Source organism: Aplidium turbinatum, chromosome 2, assembly GCF_918807975.1.
Source record: "Aplidium turbinatum chromosome 2, kaAplTurb1.1, whole genome shotgun sequence".
Taxonomy (NCBI): domain Eukaryota; kingdom Metazoa; phylum Chordata; class Ascidiacea; order Aplousobranchia; family Polyclinidae; genus Aplidium; species Aplidium turbinatum.
In genome coordinates, this window is record NC_137473.1 from 47,425,438 (window position 1) to 47,449,721 (window position 24,284).

A 24,284-nucleotide genomic window follows, 5' to 3' on the forward strand; every position below is an offset into this window, starting at 1 on the left:
CGTGTTCGGTCACCCTCTACGCGACGCATTCGGTTTTGTAAACCGCCTAGTCAAGTTCTCCAATCGTCACATTCGTCGTACATGGCGGGATACATGGAAGGCAAAGGAAGACGCCCTTCGTCTGCGAGCTGGTCGAACCGATAAGGCGCTGTCTCAGCATACTCGTCCTTTACGTACTTTACATTGTGGAAACCGCGTATTTATCCAAAACCAAAACGGTAACTATCCTCGAAAATGGGACAAAGTGGGAATGGTTGTCGAAACGTTGCCGCATGACAAATATGTAGTGAAAGTTGACGGGTCGGGCAGAATCACAAAACGGAATCGACGTTTCTTGCGAGTAATTCCACATACTAAAGCATGTGCCGATCCCATCCCTCCTCAACCAAACATCAATGCTCACCCACAGAGCCTCCCATCATCTTCTTTTGTCCAGCCTCCTGAAATGGACTACTGCCCTCCCCACCCTCCGCATCTCGAGATAGGCCCTAGCCCAGAAATTGGAGAATCACCGATGTTGCCTCTCGATGCAGATCACAGTCCGCCTGCACTCTCCTGCCCCACACCAGCCTCAAGCCCGAAGCTTTGTGAGCCACAGCACTCACCGGAACCTCCAAAGCAGCCGCTACCTTTCGATTCAGTGGAACCAACCGAACCCACAAGTGGAGTCCCTCATATTGAAAAATCGCCTGTTTTGCGCCGTTCTACGCGGTCCCGACGGCCGGCATTGGATTTAGACGCATCCTCTGGTCAATGGGTAATCAAGGGTTCGAGCTCGTAAGTCTACAGTTTCGCCTTACGAGCTGGGGGGGATGCACAAATGCCTGCAGTTAGCATGCTTCCTTGATTACTTTTGCACTCCTTTTGTCACGTGTACTCCGCGAGGCAGTACTCTGTTCTATTCGTATCATTTCATTCTGGCAGGCTAGCGAACAACAGCTTCTTTTGTTCTAGTTCTAGTGTTGAGTTTAACAATCTTACGTTGTGTATTTTGTTGCAGAAATTGCGATTCGATCATTTTTCTTTTGTTAATACATTTAAGAAAAATAACCGTCTTTGTTCATTCACAAGCAAGTAGGCCTACCGGTATCCAAGTACCGGTATTTTTGTTGAACATGCTCTCAGAATGCACCAAACTCAAAGTAATTTTTCAAATTTTTCTGGGGGAGACTCCCAGACCCCCGCCGTTGGGTCTTCACCCTCCGGCCGTCAAAAAGACCCTCCCCTTTCAAAATACCTAGCTACGCTACTGAATTGGATCATTGTCATTGGAGCCGCAAAGTATATTCCGCACAGGGCCCGAAATACACAAAGACCAGCACTGACTGGTGGTACGAGAAAATTTCATGAAAACTCAAAGGGTACGAGCGCTAAAAGGGTAAGAAACACTGTAAGAAAACACTGTTGTAGACTGTGGATTGACTTACGAAAAGGAAAGTGTCAGCTAGGCTACTAGTCAGGCTAAAAACAAAACTGATATTAGCCTGACTAGCAAGTGGATTGGTTTATCTGTTGATTTGAGTGAGCTAAGTTGGGCTGATTGGCCATTGGCATTACACGGCGGTGGCCCTTGCAATAAAGGAATGCTTTTGACGACTAGTTGACTGACGCTTTTCGAGGTGCTAACTAAGTCAGGAATCCGTCGGTCCAAGCTGTATGTTGTTCATAATGGGCATTGTTTCTATTGTAGAGGCACTTGACGCAGGGCCGGTTACCGAGATTGACAGAGTGAAGTTTCCCATTGTTGAAGTGTTATTGCCGGGGAATTGTTTGATTCACTGGGTGCCGCTAAATGGAGAGCACTCCCGAAATGCGTTGCTCAAGCGCACACCCTGAGAGTCGAACCAGCGTCGCGTAATCTTGAGCCGGGCGCGTAACTACTGAGCTAACGGGGCGGACTGACATGGGTTGGCACAGACTCAACTTTGCAGCTTGTAGTTGAAAATTACTACAACTACATGAGGCCAATGTCGCCTGACATCTCAGAAACGATACAAAAGTCAAAGACTATACGCTTAAGGTATTTTAGAACCCAACAAAAGTCTTCTTTTGATTAGTTCATCGTTTAATTGAATTACTGTATTACAGTTAAATATTGGAGTAGTTTTAATTACAGATAGGCCTGAGGCTTAATCCAAACAAATTATATTACTATATATAGTTGTTTCATGATTCCAGTTTGATGACAGCATTAATAACCATTATTTTTGTAATATTGTGCTCGGGCAGTGACGTCGTTTGAATAATCATCTCCAGTGGTGCCAACGTCCATGTTGTCATAAGTCTGAATATTGGAAACCCCGCTGTTGTATGCGCAGATGCCTCCTTTCAGTTGCATATCTTGAGTCCAGTCACGGTGTTTGCTACCGACCCCATTAATCATGTCGATGAGAATTTGTGTTCCCTGAGCAATGTTTTCGTATGAGAACGGGCCTCCTTGCAGGGTATGATACCTGTCGTCAACCTGAAGCAGAAATAAGCTACAGTTGTTTACTAGCACTAATTCACTTACCAACCACTAATACACTAATCCGCCTCGTTAGCTCAGTGGTTAAGCGCTGGTTGGGCTCTCGGGTGTGTGCTTGAGCATTGAGCAACGCATTTCAGGACTGCTCTCCATTCAGCGGCACCTAGTAGATGCAATAATTCCCTGGCAACAACACAACTCTGTTAATTTCAGTAATCGGGCTTGCGTTAGTGTTTCAAGTGTACGAAATTGTCAGGAATAACTTTTCAAAAGCATTATCAGTCCGAGGATAAAGATTCAAAACCAAGTAACCAACTGCTGGTCTACAAGCAAGCATGCTTGGCCATAGCAATGTAGGCTACGCTTTGCAGCAATGCTAAGAGGCCTTCACAGAAAGTAGGCCGGTACAATGAATTTATGCTTTGTAGTAGGCTATAGGGTGAAAAAAATAGGCTACTGTATGCTGCTTCGTCAACACTTGTGCGGTAGGCTGACTTTTTCCTATTTTTTAGCTAGCTTGAACAGTAATTAGTCAATTAAAGTAATTCAGTCAAAGCCACTACCTGCATAAGTCCATAGCCGTGCCCATCAGCTCCAAATCCACTTGGACCGAGTACCTTGCCAGCTCTTGTTTCTCGGCTTATTATTCCTGTGTTGTGTTTTGATAAAAAGTTCGATGTTTATACAATTGCATACACAATGTTCATAAACAAAATCCACTGAACTTCAACCATAACCTACCTTGCAAAGAATTTTACAGCCTTTACCATCAGAATTTTTGATTTTTTTTATTGTAAACATACGGTAAATAATGACGAAAAAAGTGTAACTTTTTTTCGTGAAAAAGCTGGGGTCATTACACCTCTCTGCCTATTTGTGATATTATCTCTTTGTTGATTCAATCGCGTAAGCGTCAAACTGCTAACGTCCTGATCCTGTCGTATGAGATAAACTCTTGCCAGATCTCTAAAATTTTCTTAATATCAACTTTAATACGAACCCTTCCGGCTTACTTTTACCACTGATGTTAACACCAGAATAAGTTAAAAATTGTTAACTACCGGTAGTTGAATGAGCAACGTGTTTACTTTGGAATATTGCATAATTTTCTCAGATATTGACAGCTACATAAAGAAAATTTACACTTACAGTCCATTATTTAAATTTAAAACACACTTCATGCTAAAGATTGTGTTGATGAAATGTCATTGAAAAAGCAAAGCAAGTAAGAATATTGTGCAAGTTCCCATTGGATCCGTTACTGACCACGCCTACACAGGGACGAATCCAGAAAGTAGCCTGGGGGGGGGGGGGGGCGATTTCAACAAAATGCAATGATGTGTAGAACTGTAGATCTACATTAATCTGACCTTGCAAATACACAGTGAATAAAATTACTCTTTTGCCATTTGGTTTTTGAATCTTTATCCTTGAACTGACAAAGCCTTGATAGGTTATTCCTGGTAGTTTCGCGTACTTTTAGAGGCTTTTGACGCAGGGCCGGTTACCGAGATTGACAGAGTGAAGTTTTCCGATTGTTATTGGTGCTGTTGCCAGGAAATTATTCCAACCATTAGGTGCCGCTGAATGGAGAACAGACCTTAAAATGCGTTGCTCAAGCGCACACCCCGAGAGTCGAACCAGCGCCGCTTGATCTTGAAGCTTCTTCGTTCATGAAATCATGCGCTAACCAACTAAGCTATCGGGGCGGACTTTTAGTGGGGTAATCGCCCCAGTCGCCTCCCCGGCTTGGATCCGCCATTGTGCCTATACGTTGCACTGGAGGAAGCTATGTAGCCCGAAGACAACAAACTACGTAAGATGGCAACCTGGCACAAGAAAGTATACTACGCATTAGGCTATATTACTAACAATTAAACTACAGTAATTTGCATTATATTAAACCAACCTGCTATGACAGCAGGGTCGACGCATAAAGCTGCGCCAGCTTGTTGAATCCAAGTTTTGTATTGACTCATTGCAGATAGATCTGCTTTTGCCATTTCGCTTGAAGCTGGAACGCCTTAAACAAAAAGTAGGCTAACTTATTGAAACTGTTTTCGGATCCGAAAATGTGACATAATATACAGGCAGTATAATCTAAATAAGCCTCTGCTCAGTGTAGGCTCAAACTCTAATAGACTCTATCATTTTTACCTTTTTAAAACAATTTTAAAATAAATCTACACTTACAGTCCATTATTTAAATTTAAAACACGCGTGACTGTGTTCTTACCATTGTAGGAAAGGTTGTCTTGGGATGCTGTTTGCCACGAAGCTCCAGTTGTATTCACATTTTTGATGTGTCCATAACATCCTGGCACAAAATTAATTTTATTAAACAAAGCCATGCTGAAAAATAGACATGTCACGTTGTTGCTCGTGTAATACGCGGAAGTATTTCATGAGTCAACCAAGCCTGGCCTTCTTGTCTCGGCTAAGTTTTCAGCACTGTGAGTCTATGTTCATCCCCATGCGCAGTGCAGTGATAGGCTGATGGTGTAAGCTACATTTCCTGTTTGAAACATGTTGTAAAAAGGAACTACATCAAAACCCGTCCCGTCTTTGCTGCTTCAAAAGCCTTTTTAAAAAGCCTTTTGGTATGACCCTAGTTATATTAACACCGGCTTGCACCAGAACAGAGACATATAGACACAACCACTAAGCAGGACAAATTTGGTCTGATTGGAAGCATAGGGTGGCGATAGAGCATGAAGTTAGATGTTCCGATTAGTTAGAGTTCGATTTTACTTAGGTCACCATACTAAAGACTTTAAAAGAGATTTGGTTTCACAAAAAAGTACCAAAATTTATGACAGTAATCTTCTAAAACTAACATTCAAGCCACTCTTATTTTAAGTATGGATTTTCAAGCTTGGTGATTCATTGAAAACGAACCGTGTGAATTTTCACTTCTTGTTGAAAAGTTGTTTCCTACAAATTATTTCATTAATCGGGTAAATGGAGAGTTGTTATTGAACTGCGTTGCTCAACCGCGAATATCCCAAAAGATGATTCGTTGCTGTTTGATTATGCTGTTTTTAAGTTGCACAGCTATGTAGCCATTTACTGGGAATACTAGGCTAATCTTATTTAGTCTTTCAGCTTTTTAGCATGTTCTAACCGTCACTAGATGATGTCATGCAGCATTGGCGTTCAGATGGACCAGCGCAAAGACCGCTGGAATAATATGCACTGCAATAGTTACTGTTGTCCAAGCACTTTCCACCTTGGTCACTACATGCATCATCACAGCAACTTTGCCACAGTTCTTCTTGATCTTTGCCTTTAAATATTGTATTTTAAGTGATTTTGCACATTTAGATATAGCAGTTAAGACCTACTTGTTTGTATCAATAATACCGCTAGTCTGGATATTAAAGCTCAACAGCAGCCTTCCAATTGATCAATTTACTCCTTGTTTTGTCAAGTTTCATTTTTTGGTGATAAAAAAATCAACACTGTCAGCTGGGTGAATATACTTCTGAAGAAGTCTTGTAAAACAGCTTAATACGCCTACTATTGTTCAGAGTAGGCTATAAGATGCCACTGTTAGTTTCAAAATATTAAATAATGAAGCCGCTGTTTCAAAAATGTTAACACCTTTTTTTTTAAGCATTTTTTTTCGATTGCTTGATGAGGTAGTTTACAATATTATAGATAGACTAGAATCTCTATCTATAGCATAGCCAAGACTCTATGTACGCACTGCCTGATAGGCTAAGTGATGAAATGCAGTAGTGGACGTTGTAGTCTCCTAACCTTTGTTCCCGTTTCTGGATGTTTATGATAATGAAAATTTATTTAGTACTGATTTTTGACTCTAAAGTTATAATTTGCGACCTCACTTTGATTATTGCTCCACGGTTTGAAAAGCTTTGGATTTGAGGAAGACGAAAAAAGATTGGAAACGCTATAAAATAGCAAGCTAAAGCAATAACAAACTATATAAAGATTGGAAACGCTATAAAATAGCAAGCTAAAGCAATAACAAACTATATAGAGTCACAAGCAAATGCTACATAAGTTACATGATTGATCGCATTCCGGACAGCACTTTCTGTTAATATCTCCACTGCATTCTCCAGAGATGTAACCGGCTGTGCAGATGTAGTATCTGTAGTCCAAACATTGCCCTCCTATTCCAGCTGTGCAGCCCACATCACTTCGAAAACCTATGAAAGAAGCAAAAAGTAGGCTACAACTGTTTGATCATTACCTAATCTAAAGCTGAAAGATATTCTAAAACGGGTAGCACTGAAAATAAAAAGATGAATGTGTGAGGAAAACACACTTGGAATAAATTAGTGGCCTATTTTAACATTGGCTCATCACAAAAATAGTTAGTTAAAGTTCTAATTACTCACTTTTCACAAAATCCACAGCATCAGCTTGACGAAGCAAAAGGATAATTGCGAAAAACCAGCTTTTCATAGCTTTTGCTATTTAGCCTACCATATGAAAAAATTGGCAATATAGGCCTATCTGCGCAAAGTATGAAGAAAATATGGTTTAACGTTTAATCCACATCCTTTCCACTTCTGTATGAGCAAGAAAAAAAACTGGTAAGCTACGGAGCAAGTCATAATATTCATTATCATGGCTGGTAATATCCTAATCATACATGTATTAATCAATATACTGTAGTCTGTAATTAGTATCATATTCGACTGCACCATTTCTTTGGCAGGAACATCGCCCTTTCCCGTTTTCCTTACTTCATAATTTTTGTCACAAACGATCTGAAAACCATAGTCATAAAAGCAATCAATGCATAGTAACTTTGTCCACAATTTCTATCTTCAGCTTGTGCAATTTTAGTGGTTTTAAACAATAAGCGATTTTAATTTTCGACCTCTCCATTGTCTTACGGCCAGAATGGAATCTCTCTAATATTTCTAAAGTGCCCAAAATATATGAAATACGATGCTGACGGACTGCGGACCATTATTAAACGTGATTAAAAATGGTAAAAAGCCATGCGTGGCAAATCTTTTTGTCAAACTTTCAATCATATTTTTACTATTCATTACTTCAATTTCAAATTAACTACCAAAACAATCAATTACAACAAAAGTACAATTACCAGAAGAAATGCAATGACCAGGAAATCAATTCAACGGTCTTGCTAGAGTCGGCAGCAGTGGCCGAGTGGTTAGCGCGTAGGGCTCGCAGTCGAGAGTCTGCATGTTCGACTCCATCCACCCGCACTTGGTGTTGTTTCTCTGGGCAAGAAACTTTACGATAATTGCCTCTACCCAGTGATCGATTTTGAGTAATGGGTAGTACCAAATTTAAGTCATAAGTAGAGTAGACAACCGGAAACAGACATTGCTGTCGGCTGCAGCGTGGGTCAGGTGTACGTCGGAAGGCGCACACCGATGCATAGCGCTCAAGTCTGCTTTCCCGCAATGCAGGATAAAGATAAAACAAACAAACAAACCTTCTGACACCTCAGTAGCATACGCTTTTTTAAGATTCCGGGATGCAGATTTCTAAACAAGTTGGCACCCAAAACTATTTCTACAAAAGCTTTCGGCATCTTTATCTATGCAAGCTGCTCATGTTGCTTTTGTGCAAAAACGCTTCTTCTTGACAACTACCTTCTATGGCCTTCGTGAGCTAACGTAAGAACACATTGCTTCAATAGTTTTGGTATTACAATTCGGGTACTTCGTTATGCAAGACGACCAAAAACAGCTAATTCACTGCAAACTGCTGGATAAGATTTATTGAAGTTTGCACCAGTCTGTCGAAAGATTGCAATCCATCACAATGCTCAACGCAATACATCAGCATTGGATACATCATACACGTTAACTATGGATATCAGCGTTCAACGCGTGCATCCTCTTGCTACAAATTGCACACAATGAAAATGATAATAATAATATATTTAATATTTTCCACCTGTTGGGTGCAAACTAGCGTCTATAAAATCTCTTTTTTCGCGATGTTCAGCCAACTGTCGCAATGCTTACGGCTGTGCTCTGTAAAAAAATCCAAATCTTCGCATGAAAGTTTGTGCTGGCCTTCCTTGGTTTCGTTTGCTTTTGCCAATATATGACTTTAGAACAATATAATCATACATATCATCAATGTTATTGCACTGGAGGCACACAAAAGAATGCTGCGTATTCCTTGAACAGTAAAAGTAACAAATCAGCAAATATTTCACCAAATTAAGCCAAACTATGTTTAAAAGCTAGAATCGTCAGAAAAGCAGAAACTTTCATATTTTGGCCACAAAGTGGAAATTAAATCACTAAAAAAGATACCATGCTTAGCTTGGACAGCTAGGGAAAAGGAAGGGCCATATAAAAAAGAAATGGATCGACACAGTAGCCTATAATGAAAGATAGTAGAACAGCATGGATGACTTAAAAGAGGTTGCGTGAAATCAAGAAATGTGGAGAGACAAGAGTTGCACTGTTAAAAAAGGCCGAAATTAATACTGGCAATTTTATGGTAAAAAAACGCTTCCTGTTTTTGTATTGTAATAACTGTAATGATATTTTACTTGAGACTAATGTATATTCAATCGAAATGTCTGTACCTGTTACTGGACCATCAATAACATTTACGCCGTAATAGAAGTCCATAACATATACTGCCTTTTTTCGTACAAAGAGTACGTTCTTTAGACTGTTAAAACAGCAACTAAAAATTCGAAACTGATTTATAAAAAGTTACCCTATACAGAAATGTTGTTGACCTATACCGCTACTTTTTATAGCCATCAAACTAATTTGTTGATAGGAAAAACGTAGTGGTCAAAACAAAGATCGTATAGTCACATCTCCTTATGACAAATGAAACCTTACCTAGAGAAATTCTCCAATTCCTGCAAATTAAAAAAAAACTCTAACGTTATTACTCATATTTCAAAAATCATAAAAAATTGGGCTCTAGGCTCCTCAATTAAAAATTCACCACAAAAAAGCGGTAACAATTGACTCGCTTCGAATTACAATTTAGTGTTTAAAACAAGCGCTTCCGCGCCGTATCGAACTGATATCCTTCCGAATCATAACACCACAAAAACTTTTAAATTTATAAAGTATGTATAGAGGCCTATTACCACTTTTTTACCGTTGTTCTTCTGTCTTTGTTTTAAAAGAGAAGGTGAAAGAAAAGAATATGTCATACTCGAGTGGACATGTGAATATAGCTTCAGAGGCTATATTCACAATATAAGGTAAGAGTAACCACTGCGTTTTTGAAAACATATGTGCCAGTATAATAGCGTCATCATTGTTTTACTACAGAAGACGAACATTCCAGCACATCCAGAGATACTGTACCTGCAACATCAACATCAGAAACCTCTAGTGGCCAGTCAACGGGGGTTGGGATCGTTTTAAAGTAGCCTACCATTAGAAAAAATGTTCTCCTCTACTTCTGACAGCACTTGAGAGCAGAACGGTACCAGCTCCATTTCTTCGACAGCAGCTTGTAGGCCTACATGGGATTGTTGATACTTGATAGTGTATTGCAGGTATAAACTTTGCTAATAGCTCTTTGATTCAAGAAGTGTACAGGAACTGCACTTTTCTAAAAGTTTCAGCAAGTGTTTTGTGTACTTTTTTTTAAACTTAACTTCAAGGCAATGATAACCTCAGAAAATACTTTACATGGCGGCTGTAAATGTATCGGGTACTGGAGGCAATAAGAGAAAGAAAAGGAAGAAGGAATGTCACCCCAAGGCTTTGACCAGTGCTTCCACTTTTACAAAGCTAGATTACCACTTGTATTACCACATTTGTCCTCGGATTACCACATTTTTTACTGTGATTTTTTACCCGATCTTAACCGTATTTCGACTTACTTTTACATTAACACAGTGGCTATTTTTACTCACTTGTTGCCATAGTTACTATCAGGTGTTGTCAGAGTTAGGATTAAAGCTAGTAAGGGTTAAGGTAAGACTTAGGAATAAGGTTTGGGTTTTGATTTTTACCCAGAACTATTCAACAGCTTCAAACTTTTCTCAAATTACGACAGAATTCCTTATCCGGCAACGCTATTATTTGGTTATATTTACACTATTATAGTGTAAAATAAGGCCTAAAACAACTACTCAGTTAATTAATAGAATGTCCGAAATAAGAAAGCAAAGTACCAGTAGCTAAGCCAGGAATTTTGAAAGGGGGGGTTTTGACGGCCGGCGGGCAAAGCCCGCCGGCCTTTTGCCAAAGGCGACACCCAGCGGCGGGAGGTCTGGGGGGCCTCCCCAGAAAATTTTGAAAAATTACTTTAAATTTGATGCATTTTGATAGCATTTTCAACAAAAATGTGGGTATAAATATTCCTGTAAAATGGTGCTGTCTGGTGGCATAGCAAAAGAATAAGATCATGTTTTTTTGGGCATTTTTTGGTAATAAAGCTAAGTCTCTATGTTTTCTTGTTGCTAATTCCTGGCTGAGATATTTTAATGTTTAGTATTCGCAAAACTCGCTCTTTTAATGCAGTTTCGTTTAAAATTAGGCAAACTTTGTTTTAGAGATATAGAGACTGAAAGCATCATTCTCAATATCGTGACGTCACACGTGTGCCAAAGGGGGGGTTGTAACTCCCAACCCCCTGGTTGCGCCACTGCAAAGTTCTGTACTTGACACCGCAGCTAGAATCTGAAAGACATCTTGACTATGAATATGATCACATGGTCACCCTACCTTTAAAGTCAAAAGTCAGGACGCATTCCAAAATCAAACCGAAAACAGCGGAACATGCTAGTCACATGCTGTTATAAGTAGTTTTTTGCATATCTGTTCGATTTTGGAGGACAACAGTTTTAATGCTCTTATTTATTGATAGTATTTGATGTCAAATTTTCAAAATTTATAATTTCCACATTTTGGCAACATTTCCACACAAAATTTCCATATTACCACATTTTTACCACAAATTTTTCATTACCACATTTTTACCACAAGCATGATGAAAATTCCACAATTGTGGTAATTACCACAAAAGTGGAAGCGCTGGCTTTGACACTGATGAACAAAATACAAGTGCTTGATGAACAAAGCGCTTAATGAACAAAATAGGCTACATCGATTATAGATTTCAGTTCAGTTGTCACGATTGACCAATTGGTCAGCAGTGACAACTGAACTGAAATCTCATCTTAAACATGTTTCCATCTTAAACACATTTACTGATTTCAATGTTTTTGTAATTGTTGAAATTTATTCTGTATTAAATGTTGCAAATTGTAAATTGGTTTGTGTTTTTACAGTAAAATTTTATATTAACTGCCGAAAAGTCAGTTAATTTGTAATACATACCTCGACTGTAAAACAAATTTACTGCAATCTTGTCTGTAGATTCTGACACCAGGCAAAAACTGTAATTTATTTTACAGTTTATTACAGTAAAGAGATGGACATCATACGGTAAAATTTACGTAACAGAGTAGTAAATCTTACGGACAGAATCCCAGTAAAATTTACGGCGTAGGTAAATAGATCCTGACGTAGGTAAATAGATCGATTTGCCAGTAAATTTTTCTAACAGCAGTGGCCGAGACTCTAAATTGATTAATTGGATGAAGAAGAATCATGTGCTAGGCCTATAAATGCGCAGTGGAGCCACAACGGTGATGTCTAGTTTGGTTTTGGCTTTTGAATCTTTATCCTAGGACTGACAAAGCCTTGATTTGTTATTTCTGGTAGTTTCGCATACTTGTAGAGGCTTTTGACACAAGTCCAGTTACCAAGATCAACAGAGTGAATTTTTCCGATAGTTAAAGTGTTGTTAGCATTCATTAGGTGCCTTGAATGGAGAACAGACCTTAGACTGCGTTGTTGCTCAAGCGCACACCCCGAGAATCCAACCAGTATCGCTTGATCTTGAAGCTTCTTCGTTTACGAAGTCACGCGCTAACCAACCGAGCTATCGGAGCGGACGACTTATCTAAGACACTTTATAACTCGTGTTTGTTTGTATTAAGAGTTTAAATAAGTGCCAATACTGAGAACATATTAGGCTATACACTAAGTAGTTGTTGTTGTTGTTGCAAATATTGGAATAAAACAACTTAACTCTAAATTGTAACTAGGGATATATCTAACAGAGAGACAGGGAATGAACCCATTGGTAATGTAGGTCTAAGCATAATAGTTCCTTTCATGTCAAAAACACAGCAGACGTATAGTCACTTTTAAAGAATACTTGCTGTTCCATTGTATGAAATTAACTAATATGAAATTACTTTCAATTCTAAACAGTCATTTGGTATGTTATTTTCCCACAAAAGCTTTTATCTTTCACGTGCTCCTCTACTACATCTAAGTAAATCTGAAATTGTGTTGAATTAAAAAAGTTGACTGCAGTTGATTTGCAGCTCTGGCTCCCTTCATTTGCAAGATGGTTGGTCAGCCAGAGAGATATTGACACCTGATATATGTCATATTCCGAGAAACTTTCTGGTTTCAGCACAGTCCTATATCACCTGAATAGGTTACAAAATTGGAATAGATAAAAAACAAAATAACCTTCAAACTATGGAAAAAAAAGTCATGTAGGCCTACAGCTAACATGGGAATAATATGGCAACCACACTTTTTATCCTGGACTACTAGCTGCAGTAACTCATATAAACTAACAGCCAAGCAAACTTCCTACCAAAGCTCTACTGTATAGTCTATACATAGCAACTTATTTCCTTGAAAACTGCTAGATATTTATTTGTTTACTGTACATAATGGTTTACTGTAGGCTATATTAGTACCATTGTATATATTATGCTATTTTAACTTCAATAAATGTCAACATGAAACGACACCACGAATGTACTATAGGCCTATGTAAATATTTGCAAAGGAAAGGAGTAATTTAAAAAATGAAACTTGCTGTTGGATGTTAACTTGTTTGCTTCTAATTTCCTTTGACACTAACTGTAGGTATTCATCTGACTGTCTATCACAAAATGTCTACTATAGCATACTGTATATTCTATTAGGTCTAAGTTAGTTTATGTTAAAGATCTAAAAACTTTTTTCTTTTACTAATAACTTTAAAATGCTCACAGTAGCCAATATTTTGATCACTATGTAACTAAACTTTAAGAATAATAATAGAGAATAAAGAAAAATAAGAATAAAGAAAATACGAAAACAAATTTTGCCTTCTCTAAGAGCAATAAGATGTTTGTGCTTTTTTAGTGAGCTCGGTCACTAATCTAATGAAAAGTAAAAACATATATGCCTATGAAAAAATGTAAGAGGGCTTATATGCAAGGCCGGATTAAGGCAGGGGTTGGCTGAGCTGCAGCTCTAGGTCTGTTAAAACGGGCACCCTAATAAAAACTTACTAAGAACAATTTAAGTGATTTTAATAATGAAAACTATGTAACTGAGAGTAGGGAAAGTTTTCAAATTTTAACGTTTATTAAATCCTAATCCTGGAAGTTAATTAATTTGAATCCCGAAACTTCAAACATTTGTTCATGAGCGCCAGGGCTGGATGAATTTGCTTTATTTGAAGGTTTATATTTATTTTGAAAATTGTACTAACAGGTCATGTCATATGATATGAAGCATGGATCAGGGTGCCGAACCGGTAGGCCACTGAATGTGAACCACCGAAGAAAAACAGATAGTGATTGCAGCAATCTAATTTAAAAGTTTAAATTTAGGCTATCAGTGAAAATGAGTTCATGTATACATTTCCTAACGTATCTTTTGTGAGAATGTAGGCTATTTTTGTCTGGAGTTCCGAGTGTAAGGGCGAGTGCTCATTTTTCGTTGTAAAAAGAATACAAACTCAACTAATTTCGTCCATGGGGCAGAAAAGGTTGCAATCCTTAGCTTTACTATGCATTGAGAACAAAATTTTCAAAAACAATCAACACGAATGATGCTTTTAACAGCTTTGCTTTGATTAAAACCATAAAACTTGTCATCTGAATGTGTGAAATAATTAAATACTTCTGTTAGGCTATCATTTTTGATACTTCATTTTAAAAGTTTTACATTGTGTTGTATCTGTCAGTCACCTGTCGGCCCAACAACAAGTTAATAAACACGGATGATGCTTTTAACAGCTTTGCTTTGATTAAAACCATAAAACATGTCATCTGAATGTGTGAAATAATTAACTACTTCTGTTAGGCTATCATTTTTGATACTTCATTTTAAAAGTTTTACATTGTGTTGTATCTGTCAGTCACCTGTCTCCCAACAACCAGTTATCGAGTGGAAGTTTATCGAAGTCTTGCAATTTAACCAGTCTATTACTGCAATATCTTTTCTCGTAAAATATCTATTCAAACGTATCGCTAAAACAATAAAGAATAAACCCAGATTGCAAATTGTTGGAAAAATATTAACGTGAATGAACACAGCACGATATCATTGGAGAAACTCATCAAACACTTTACGATTGCTGGATACTTTGGTTTTAGTCAAATATACTGGATAGTCTGGCTTGGAAAAAAGCACATCTGGCTGCTACGGAAAGGAATATTCAAAAGGCTTTATAGCTAAAAATAGTTTTAAGTGTTTGTATTGTTAATGGGCATTGCTTCTTGCTAGCTATATATAATTTGTTTGCAATAGCTTTAAATGAGTCTTGAACAAATGCGTAGGTATGCAACATTAAGTGAAAAAGTTGATTGTTTGCAAATGAGATCTCTTTTAACAACTTGCATGTGTGTGCAGATTGCAGATATAAGCGCAAAAAGTAGAACAATATCTCTGCAAACACACTGCTGCAGTGCTGCATCACTCTTTTTACATAGGCTATGCTTTTGCAGTGTGCATCAAATAACTTTACGTACGGTAAGTGTTGTTTGATGTAGCAGACTACTTTGGTATTACAGTACTAGGCTACCGGGTGCAAGCCGAGGGGTGAGAGCCATGGTTCGACGTTCGATAGGGCGCCGGTTCGACACTACTCAAGAACATGTGGCTGTGGTCAGGGGCTCCGAGAGAAGTCAGCACTGGTCGGGAAACAATACGAAAAATGGCCCCCATAATATTTTTTAGCAAATATTGCGTTGCATGTTCGTGTTAAGCTGAAATTAGCCTACTTTCCTCAGCATGAAAAGAACTTCGTTCAATGTAAAAATCATAATAATCACTGGATTACACTTGCAGCAAAAATGCCACTGAGGCTAACTATTTTGTCTAGAAAGCTTTGTAAACACACAATAAGCCTACAAGCAACGAAACTTTTCCACGCGAGCCAGATTTGATAATAAGTGTTCGCCGGCCAACAGCCACAATAATTTCTCTGAAAACTGCATGTTGAATTTATATGATTTTTGTGTGTCTGCAGGCCAAAAATAACACATTGTACAACAACAGGCGCGAGCCATACAAAAACTTCTCGTGGGCCGGAGTTGGCCCGCGGGCCGGACTTTGAACATCCCTGATTTAATTCAACCCTTTCTGGACTTTTTGCAATGCAAAGTTACGGATCACAGCATCAAATGATAAAATGTTGCGACGTCTGAATTGATGCACAACTTGTATAATTAGGCTTTTCAATCGGTTTTGAGTCATAGGCCTACTGGAGCGCAAACAATTCTTTACAAATTTCAGTAATTGCTAAAACCACGTTCTCAAAGCGCAACCGTTGGAGGTAGCTACCGGAACACACAAAAAATTATAACAAAACTATTTGGAAAAACCTTTCGAAAGTTGCAATCAATGATTCCTTGTGTAGAGGTTATGGGGTAGTTCGTTCTGGTTTGCAGCTGAAGTTTGCTGTGTGGCTTTCTGTTAAAAGTACCAACTCATCCAAAATGTGCACAGAAGGAAAAGTAAAAGGAAAAAGAAAATGTGGCGGACAACCAAAACGATGGCAAGACAACATCCAATCATGGACCGGACTCAACTTGACGACACTGGGCGAGTTGGCTCAAAATCGCCACTCCTGGAAGCAAATAACTCATGTTGATGCGCAATCTGCTGCAGGCGGAGATGATGACTGATGATGATGATCCATAAACAAAAAATATACAGGATTTACTTTTCTTAGTTATTTTTCTAAAGTGAACTGCTGTAAATTTTACTGATACAATGAGCTAATAAGTTGTACTGAAGAGGGTTCAATACCCGAAATCGCGATCTGCAACAAAAGAATTTCAATTTTGACTTTGTCATGAACATTGAATTTCCACCCAACATTTTCTATTTCTGTTTGAACTACATGTACTTTAAAAGGTCGTCAATATTACTGCATTCAATTTTTTTCACTTTTTCTTTGATCGTGCTTGGACTGATGCCTTTAACTTTCCCAGATAACTTATGTTGGATATAACAGCCTGGCCAACGCAGATTTTGAAGTTAAGGTTCAGTTGTCAAGCAAAAATAGTTCCCGCTTAGCTAAAACAGCACCATTTTTCAAGTTGACACTATCAATACAATCGAAACCGTTCAGTGATACAAAAATCATTTCAGCTTCAGATTTTACGACTTGAAGCCAGGGCTTGAAGCTGTTCAACATCGCCAACCTCAACACGAAAATGATTTGTTCTTGATGAGAAGCATCGAGAGTGACATTTACAATGATTGAGAAATGCTTGGAACTACGCACTTCATTTAAGAATTTGTTGATTATTTAGTTGGTACATTTTTACTTTTGTACTAAAAATGGGCCCTTTTCAAAAGTGCAAAAACAAAAAACTACTTGTTTTTTCTTTACAATGTTTTGCTAGGGGGGAAACTGGCCCGACTTCCCCCTCCTCTCGGAGCCACTGGCTGTGGCTGTCTGTGACAAGAGCCTTCGAATTCTCCCATGATTATGAACAGTAGGCTACGCTGCTTTGAAGAGAAATGCCTGCAGCTATGGCCTGCTGAACTGAACTTTGATATTGTCATCTACGATTGCGAAGGTTGCCAAGAAAAGTTGTGTAGCTAGTTGAAATGTTATTCTTATTTATTTAAACAATCTGTAGTTATTGCACCTTTCTACTTTATGCTTTGCTGCAATACTGTAACCTACTACGAATCGTTGGACTGAAGTGATCCATTGCTTATAAGCAAGATGAGTCTGGAAAAACCTACCTTATAATATTTCTCCCTGCGAATTCTGCGGGACCTAAAATATAATGAACGAAGGATCCCGATCCCAGATTACACAGAACATTGTTTTAGTTCGAAAAATATCAAGTATTGGGGACGTTTTTGGCAAAATTTAGGTCACTGAGTTTGAAAATGTAGAAAATTGTGTTGGGTGTTTCATTCAAATTTACAACCAAGCAACCACACGGCATTTAACATAATGGATTAAAATTGAACATAAACTATAAGCTACAAACGTTTTCGGCCATACACACGTTAGCCCTTATCAAGTAACAAAAAATAACTGCTTATCATATCTACAATGAAAATGAATAACTGATCTAAACACTGAATTGAAAAACGAAATGCAAAATGAAACGGCAGAACATAGAAGAAAGGCACATCACGTGGCGTTTAAATTACACCAGGCAAAGACGCAACATATGACGTATCAAGAAAAGACGTTGAGTAGATAAGAAGCACCTGAGGCAAACAACTGTGTATTGAGGCGAGGATTGTATAAAATCTAATAGGCTTTGCTAATAAAATCATACAATCCTCGCCTCAATACACAGTTGTTTGCCTCAGGTGCTTCTTATCTACTCAACGTCTTTTCTTGATACGTCATATGTTGCGTCTTTGCCTGGTGTAATTTAAACGCCACGTGATGTGCCTTTCTTCTATGTTCTGCCGTTTCATTTTGCATTTCGTTTTTCAATTCAGTGTTTAGATCAGTTATTCATTTTCATTGTAGATATGATAAGCAGTTATTTTTTGTTACTTGATAAGGGCTAACGTGTGTATGGCCGAAAACGTTTGTAGCTTATAGTTTATGTTCAATTTTAATCCATTATGTTAAATGCCGTGTGGTTGCTTGGTTGTATATGTCTGTGGCTGAAGAAAGTAACCTCTTTACCAAAATTGTATTCATTCAAATTGTTTTTGCTCACAAAGCCAACCAATCAGAAGCTATGCTGTTCGTGACGTCATCAAGGTTGCGTTTCCAGCAAGAACAAAGGACAATAGCAAAAATTTAGCATCTCTTTCAAAAACGCAAATCTTAATTAAATGAAATCGTTATGCCATCGGCTGAGTTAGCGCAGGAAGTTAGGGCGGTAGTAGTCATTTCGTTGACGGGGCTTTGACTCTCTGGCTGAGTGCTAGAAAGGTCACAATTCGACGGTAGCCGCTTAAAACATGCTCTGATAGGGATCTTACGGGGAACCAGCATGTTCAAGTGGCTATCGAAGAGTCTCCTACAAGTCGGCAGCAGTTGTGACCGAGCAAGTGACAACTGAGCTAGCAACACTTCTAGGTACTTGCTATTTGTAAATTCTGTACCACCAATCAACTTTTCAAAAGCGTCACTTTAGTTCCTCAGCGTATCGTATGGGATCTACAAACAAGCAGCAAGGAATCTTTTTTAAAGGACGCCTTTTGGTGAATTATCATGATTATTTCTGCCACATCCTTGTCTGGTTTTGGGGATGAGGGCTTTTGCAAATTTTTACGCAGAAAATAAAGTTTTAATTTTCTTTTTTCATTGAGCCAAAAACCATAAAATTTCTCAGATTCAACTCATTAACTGTGGGCATTCTTTGTTCTGATTATTTGCCTTCAAGCTCTTTACACCATGGATTTTCAGGATTTTTTACTCTACTAAAAACAATATCTCACACTGCATAAACTGCTATTTCCAGCCCATGGTTGAGTCAAGCAAACTACCACCATTTTTCTATCCAGGTCTTCCTCCAAACGTTTTGCAGCACTCTTATGAATTCTGCTGTTCTTAGCAGAAGTGCCACCTACCAATGCAACAATATTTTCTTTAGGTCGCATATGCTGAGCAACTCAAGTGATGCTTTTGCTTGAGATGCACCAGAAGAATCTCTGAGATTTGGCACACTCAGAAGTTTTGTTTCGTCATATTTTAGTGTCCCAAACACTGATATTGCCAAAGTTTCTTTAGTCTGACCTGACTGCAAATCTAGCATATTTTTTAATAGGTTGTCACCCAATGAAGAACACAATGCTTTGGTACTTGCTCTCGAAACTGGTTTATAAGGTAAGCTCAAGTGGCACCTTAAACTCATTCTTTCCTTGTGGTCGCTATTGAGATTTAAAATTCGTCAAAGCTTGCTCCACTAGCTTTCAATACAGCAACGGCTATGACAGCTGTTTGATTGTTTGACATCGAAAGATGATAAACTTTGGTGCAAATGTTTCCATTGGCAATAAGTGCTTTTGGAAATTCCAATAGAATTGTTTCTGAATGTTGATAGCCTGCATTCTGTAACATAGTCATCTCGACGGTTATCAGTCAATCTCTATCTTCACTCACGAAAAATTCAACGGCATTATCTTCAATCATGTTACTATGCACCAAGCTACAAAGCAGACCAGTTTAAAGCTGTAACATTGTGTAGCATTGCATACCATTGTTTTGTATATCATGTATTTTAGTAATGTTCAGCTGTAATTTACTTTCTGATGTTTATTATTATGCAAGAAATTTAAGTCTGTTTTGAAAAAGGTAGTATCGATATTACAGCAACAGTTTTTCTTTCAAAATGAGTGTTCTTTCTTATTTGCGCAGTTCAATTGTTTTCACTCTTACAATTTGACAGGGATAGGAAGTAGCAATAAAGCAATGTAGTCTACTAATTTTGTGTTTTTGTCTTACAGAATCATGAGCTTATTTCTTGCCCTTTAATAAATCAATTTAGCGCAAGTTTAAAATTTCAGAATGACGTCATCATGACTTTTACGACACACCTTGACGTCATTGTCAAAAATAAATGTGCAGTCTCTTTCTGTCAGACCCAGGGCCCGATTAACCATGAGGCACACGAGGCACAGGCCTCAAGCCGCCTGGTTTTGGGGGCCCCCAATTTTTTTTTACATTTCAAGTTACTTTCAAGTGTTGTGTAGTTATTTTTTTTCAATTTAGTTAATGCGTGTATTGTATTACTGTATTGCGTTATTTTTTTTGTTATATTGTATTTACTATTTTTTTGTGAATTCTATTGTAACTTTGTATATATTGTAGCAAATTACTTGTGTAGTTACCTAATTTCTTCCATAATGGTGTTAAATGTTGTACAATGTACAATTGTACACAATATTCCTGTTATTTCACTTTTAACGTAGATACAGCTTCGGTAGAGAGTTTGTCTATGGTTTTAACGTGCCTATGGTTTTAACGTAGAATTTCATGCTAGCATACACCGAGATGCCCACCGAGGCATAATATTATATGATTATTAATGCTTGGCATTGCTTGCATGGTCTTGGGCACATTTGCTACTTGGAAAGTTACTTGCTATGCTAGGCTTCAGTTTAGCAAGTGCTGATGCTCCGCATCGAAAGCGATTGCCAATAGGGGTCCCTAAACTTAGCTGTGCCTCGGGCCCCCATGAACCTTAATCAGGCCCTGGTCAGACCAGACCCATTGGGAAATTTCAAAAGATGTGTCACAGGTTGGCTGAAATAAGCAAAATGCCTTTTCACCACTAATGACGCTAGGTGCTGCTTCTTAATCTTCTTATTTCCCCACACTTCTCAAAACGAAGGGAAACAATATAATCTAAAAAATTTACAATTTTTGATTTTTGAGCAAGTCTAACTAAGATGCATCTAGATTCAAGTACAACATTGCCAAAAAATAGAAACAACAAAAACAGAACTAAGTAACATAAAAAGGGTAATTTTTTTTTTTAACCTGACTTCATCATCACGTGCCGTCTCCGATCCGAAGGTTGGCTGTCATTTTCTTCCACAAGTCACGTTCTTCCGCTACTCTTTTTGTTTCTCCAATGCTTGACAAATCAGCCCACTGTATAACGTCATCTCCCCATGTTCGTCTCCTTCTTCCTCTGCACCTCTTTCCTTCCACCATACCTTCAATAACCAATTGATGTAGCTGTCCTGCCGATCCTCTCAAAATATGTCCCGCAAATTTCATCTTTTGTTTTGCTGACTTACTGTTTAACCAGACTTACGGTTGGTAATTGAAGTAGCCTACCTTCTTGGTAGAAACCTTCAGGCATTTGATTAAATTCCTGTCAGACACAGTTGCATGCTCGTGAGCGGCCTTGAACCAGCGTCCTTCTGTACAAGAGCTGTCACCAATCGGCAATGCAGCCAATAATGAAAAATGATAGACAACTTGAAGCTACGGTGTCCTGGGTTTTGGAGCTATTGCCGCAGCGACTTATGGACAAGCGATTATTACCACGGTTTAATAAAGTTGTTAGAAAAGCCGCCAGATGGCAACAAACTTAAATATTTTTAAAACCTTCAAGCTGCAATTCGGGAAAATAATTGTTCAGCGTTAAATCGGTTGTCACATGGAGTAAAATAAATGGTAATTTTAATTATTCCTTAAAAGTGCCCACTTTCCTCTGTGAAAGACCAGATGTCATTTGTTGATTTAGTCTTAATCGAAATATAAAATAGTGCCCTTACCGGTTGCAGCTACACTGCCGCATTATTGTGCCGATATGCACATTAAATGTTTGTAGCTTTGTGCTTTTCTGCAGTTTAAAACGTAAGATGAAACTCACCCCTTATATAGGCTGCTTAAATTATGATATAGACTGGATCGTAAAGGCCACGTCAGCAAACCATATTATTCATATTTAAGCACACCTTGAAGTCAAGGGACATAGCTAAAAAAAATTTTTTTAATTTTTTTAAAAATAGGCTAGGTGTGTCATCTTAAAACGGAAAGAATGCTGAAATTTATACAAGAATTAAGCAGAAAATGTAATATTCATTTGTTTTCTACGACAGCTGGTACACAAACTAAATTATAACCATGTAGCTTTGAGATTTCATATCGGTCGTTTTCGTTTCGCCTCTCATGTAAACGTAACCTTGGTATGGAAGGGAGTAATTGAAATGAACAGATAGTCATGGAAAATGCTCCATTAACAAAGACGACTTTTAGCCAAAACATTTGGAAACTTTTTTTACAATACATCCAGTCCATGAATAGAAAAACAACGTGTTTTTTTGTGGAAAAGCAATGCTGAAGCAAGTTTTTCGACAAGCGAGAAATATTTTAAATCGCCTGCAGAGGTGTTGCTTCGACCGAGTTCACTTTTGCTAATATAAGGATCGTCCGTTGAAGAATTGCCAGTTTTCTTAAACAAATCTACAAGGTCTTTCAATAATTTTGTAAACAATTATCTCATAACTTGCCGGTTGTGCTGCTCAGATAAAAACATGTAGCCTACATTAAGGCAACATCTAAATTACAAGCTTTGTTTTTTTAAAGTCAGGCGAAAAAAGTATTACACCTCGGTTTATAACTGGCCGCAATTTGGAAAACAAGAAACAATATTTCAAAAAAAAGTTGCAAACAAAAATGTGATTGTTTATCTTTTAGTATCAAGCCGGAGTAGGAGTAAGCCTTTTTTTAACGACTTCAACTCTGGATACGTCAAAATCGCTCTGACTCCACAGCCCTGAATTTTGTTACAGACGTTTTCGTAAGTGAAAAACTTTGCAATAGTAGCTTCTTTAACAATGAAGATTGCTTTTGTTGCAATAGGCCTTTTGCTACTTCAAGCATAACTATCATCGGTAAGTCACTTCAAAGACAACATCTATATTGTATTGTTCTATAGATAGTTGAGCTTAATTGGTGTTTGCAATAGTTGAGCAATTATTTTTTATATACAAACATGATACAAAAAAGTAAATCTTTTACTAAGTTAAAAAAATCAAAAAACTTGACAAAAAGCAACATTTTTTCGTAAAATTTTACGCAGCAAGGTTTGTCAGCACTGTTCCCGACAATTATTCACTAAATCAAACGTCATATAAAACCGTTATGGTCTACTTAACCTAGCTGGCATCTTACGTCATGGAAATTGCTAGAAAATGTCCAAATATTGCACCATCGGTCGTAAGACCTTATGAAATATTGCATCACTACCTTTGAACACCGGTTTGAATTGCGTGACAATGTCTTTCGTTATGACGTCACAGTACTGCGTACGTGAGTTTGAGATATTGAAAATTATTTTCGTCATTCGTAAAATTGTTGCTTGAAAGTGAGTCGCAAATTTAACTGTTTTGCTTATTGCTTGCTAGCTGGACAAATTTTCCGTCTTTTATCCAAGTAATCTGTTCTGTAGTGACAAGTTTTAGTGGTGTACGGCGTTGCATCCCATTTTCGACAGTCAGGTGGCTAATTTTACAGAAATACAATTTTGAATAGACGTTTCAAAGGAGTGTTTCTTTTTCGGTCATTACATACAGACGAACGGATTCGGGAATCTTATGTTACAATTTTCCCACGAAGAGATTATGGTTTACCGCTGTGACCAAGCACCATGGTTAATCGTCCTGATGGTATTTAGATAAATTCAGCCTCTCATTTGTATATTTTGTTTTTTAGAAGTAGGCTAGCTAAATTTCGTCATTGTAATTCCTGATGAGGATACGATAAAGTGTCAATAATGTTTGGAGTAAATGTAAATCCTTGTATAATGTATTTTTTAAATGTTTAATTATATACAGTATATGTTAAATCCGTTAATGTTACTTGGCTTATATGCTTGTGGTGCAAATTATAATTTAGTGTTTACATTTTAAGTTTTTTGAGAAGTCAGAAAATGATTTCATTAGCATTAGCTTATCAATGTAGGCTAAATGTGCAACAAACCAGGAAAGTATTCTTATATATTTTGATAGAAATATAAATTACTGTATTTTAAAACTATGTAGGCTACTAAACTATTTTCTTCTTTGCATGTCCGTTTACGTTAATCTAACTGTCGAAATTGAAATAA

At 37.8% G+C, this 24,284-nt stretch overlaps 1 protein-coding gene across 1 annotated transcript; it reads right to left on the reverse strand.

Moving 5' to 3' along the window:
• Positions 1–2,058: 2,058 nt before the first annotated feature.
• Positions 2,059–6,954, reverse strand: LOC145764975 (lysozyme g-like). The gene is made up of 7 exons (XM_082576693.1): positions 6,835–6,954; positions 6,499–6,642; positions 5,592–5,753; positions 4,704–4,784; positions 4,377–4,490; positions 3,031–3,116; positions 2,059–2,464 (listed from the first exon to the last, which is right to left on the reverse strand). The coding sequence occupies exons 1-7, from the start codon at positions 6,899–6,901 to the stop codon at positions 2,192–2,194; spliced, it is 927 nt and encodes a 308-aa protein (XP_082432819.1). The 5' UTR covers positions 6,902–6,954; the 3' UTR covers positions 2,059–2,191.
• Positions 6,955–24,284: the final 17,330 nt, after the last annotated feature.

Bases quoted from the DNA above. Each gene is read 5' to 3' on its own strand.
- LOC145764975 (XM_082576693.1), bottom strand. From the start codon at position 6,901: ATGAAAAGCTGGTTTTTCGCAATTATCCTTTTGCTTCGTCAAGCTGAT. The intron at 5,754-6,498 runs GTAACTTATGTA...CAATATTTAAAG, and splicing joins TCCGGAATGCGATCAATCAT to GCAAAGATCAAGAAGAACTG. The intron at 3,117-4,376 runs GTTGGTTTAATA...AACACAACACAG, and splicing joins CGACCCTGCTGTCATAGCAG to GAATAATAAGCCGAGAAACA.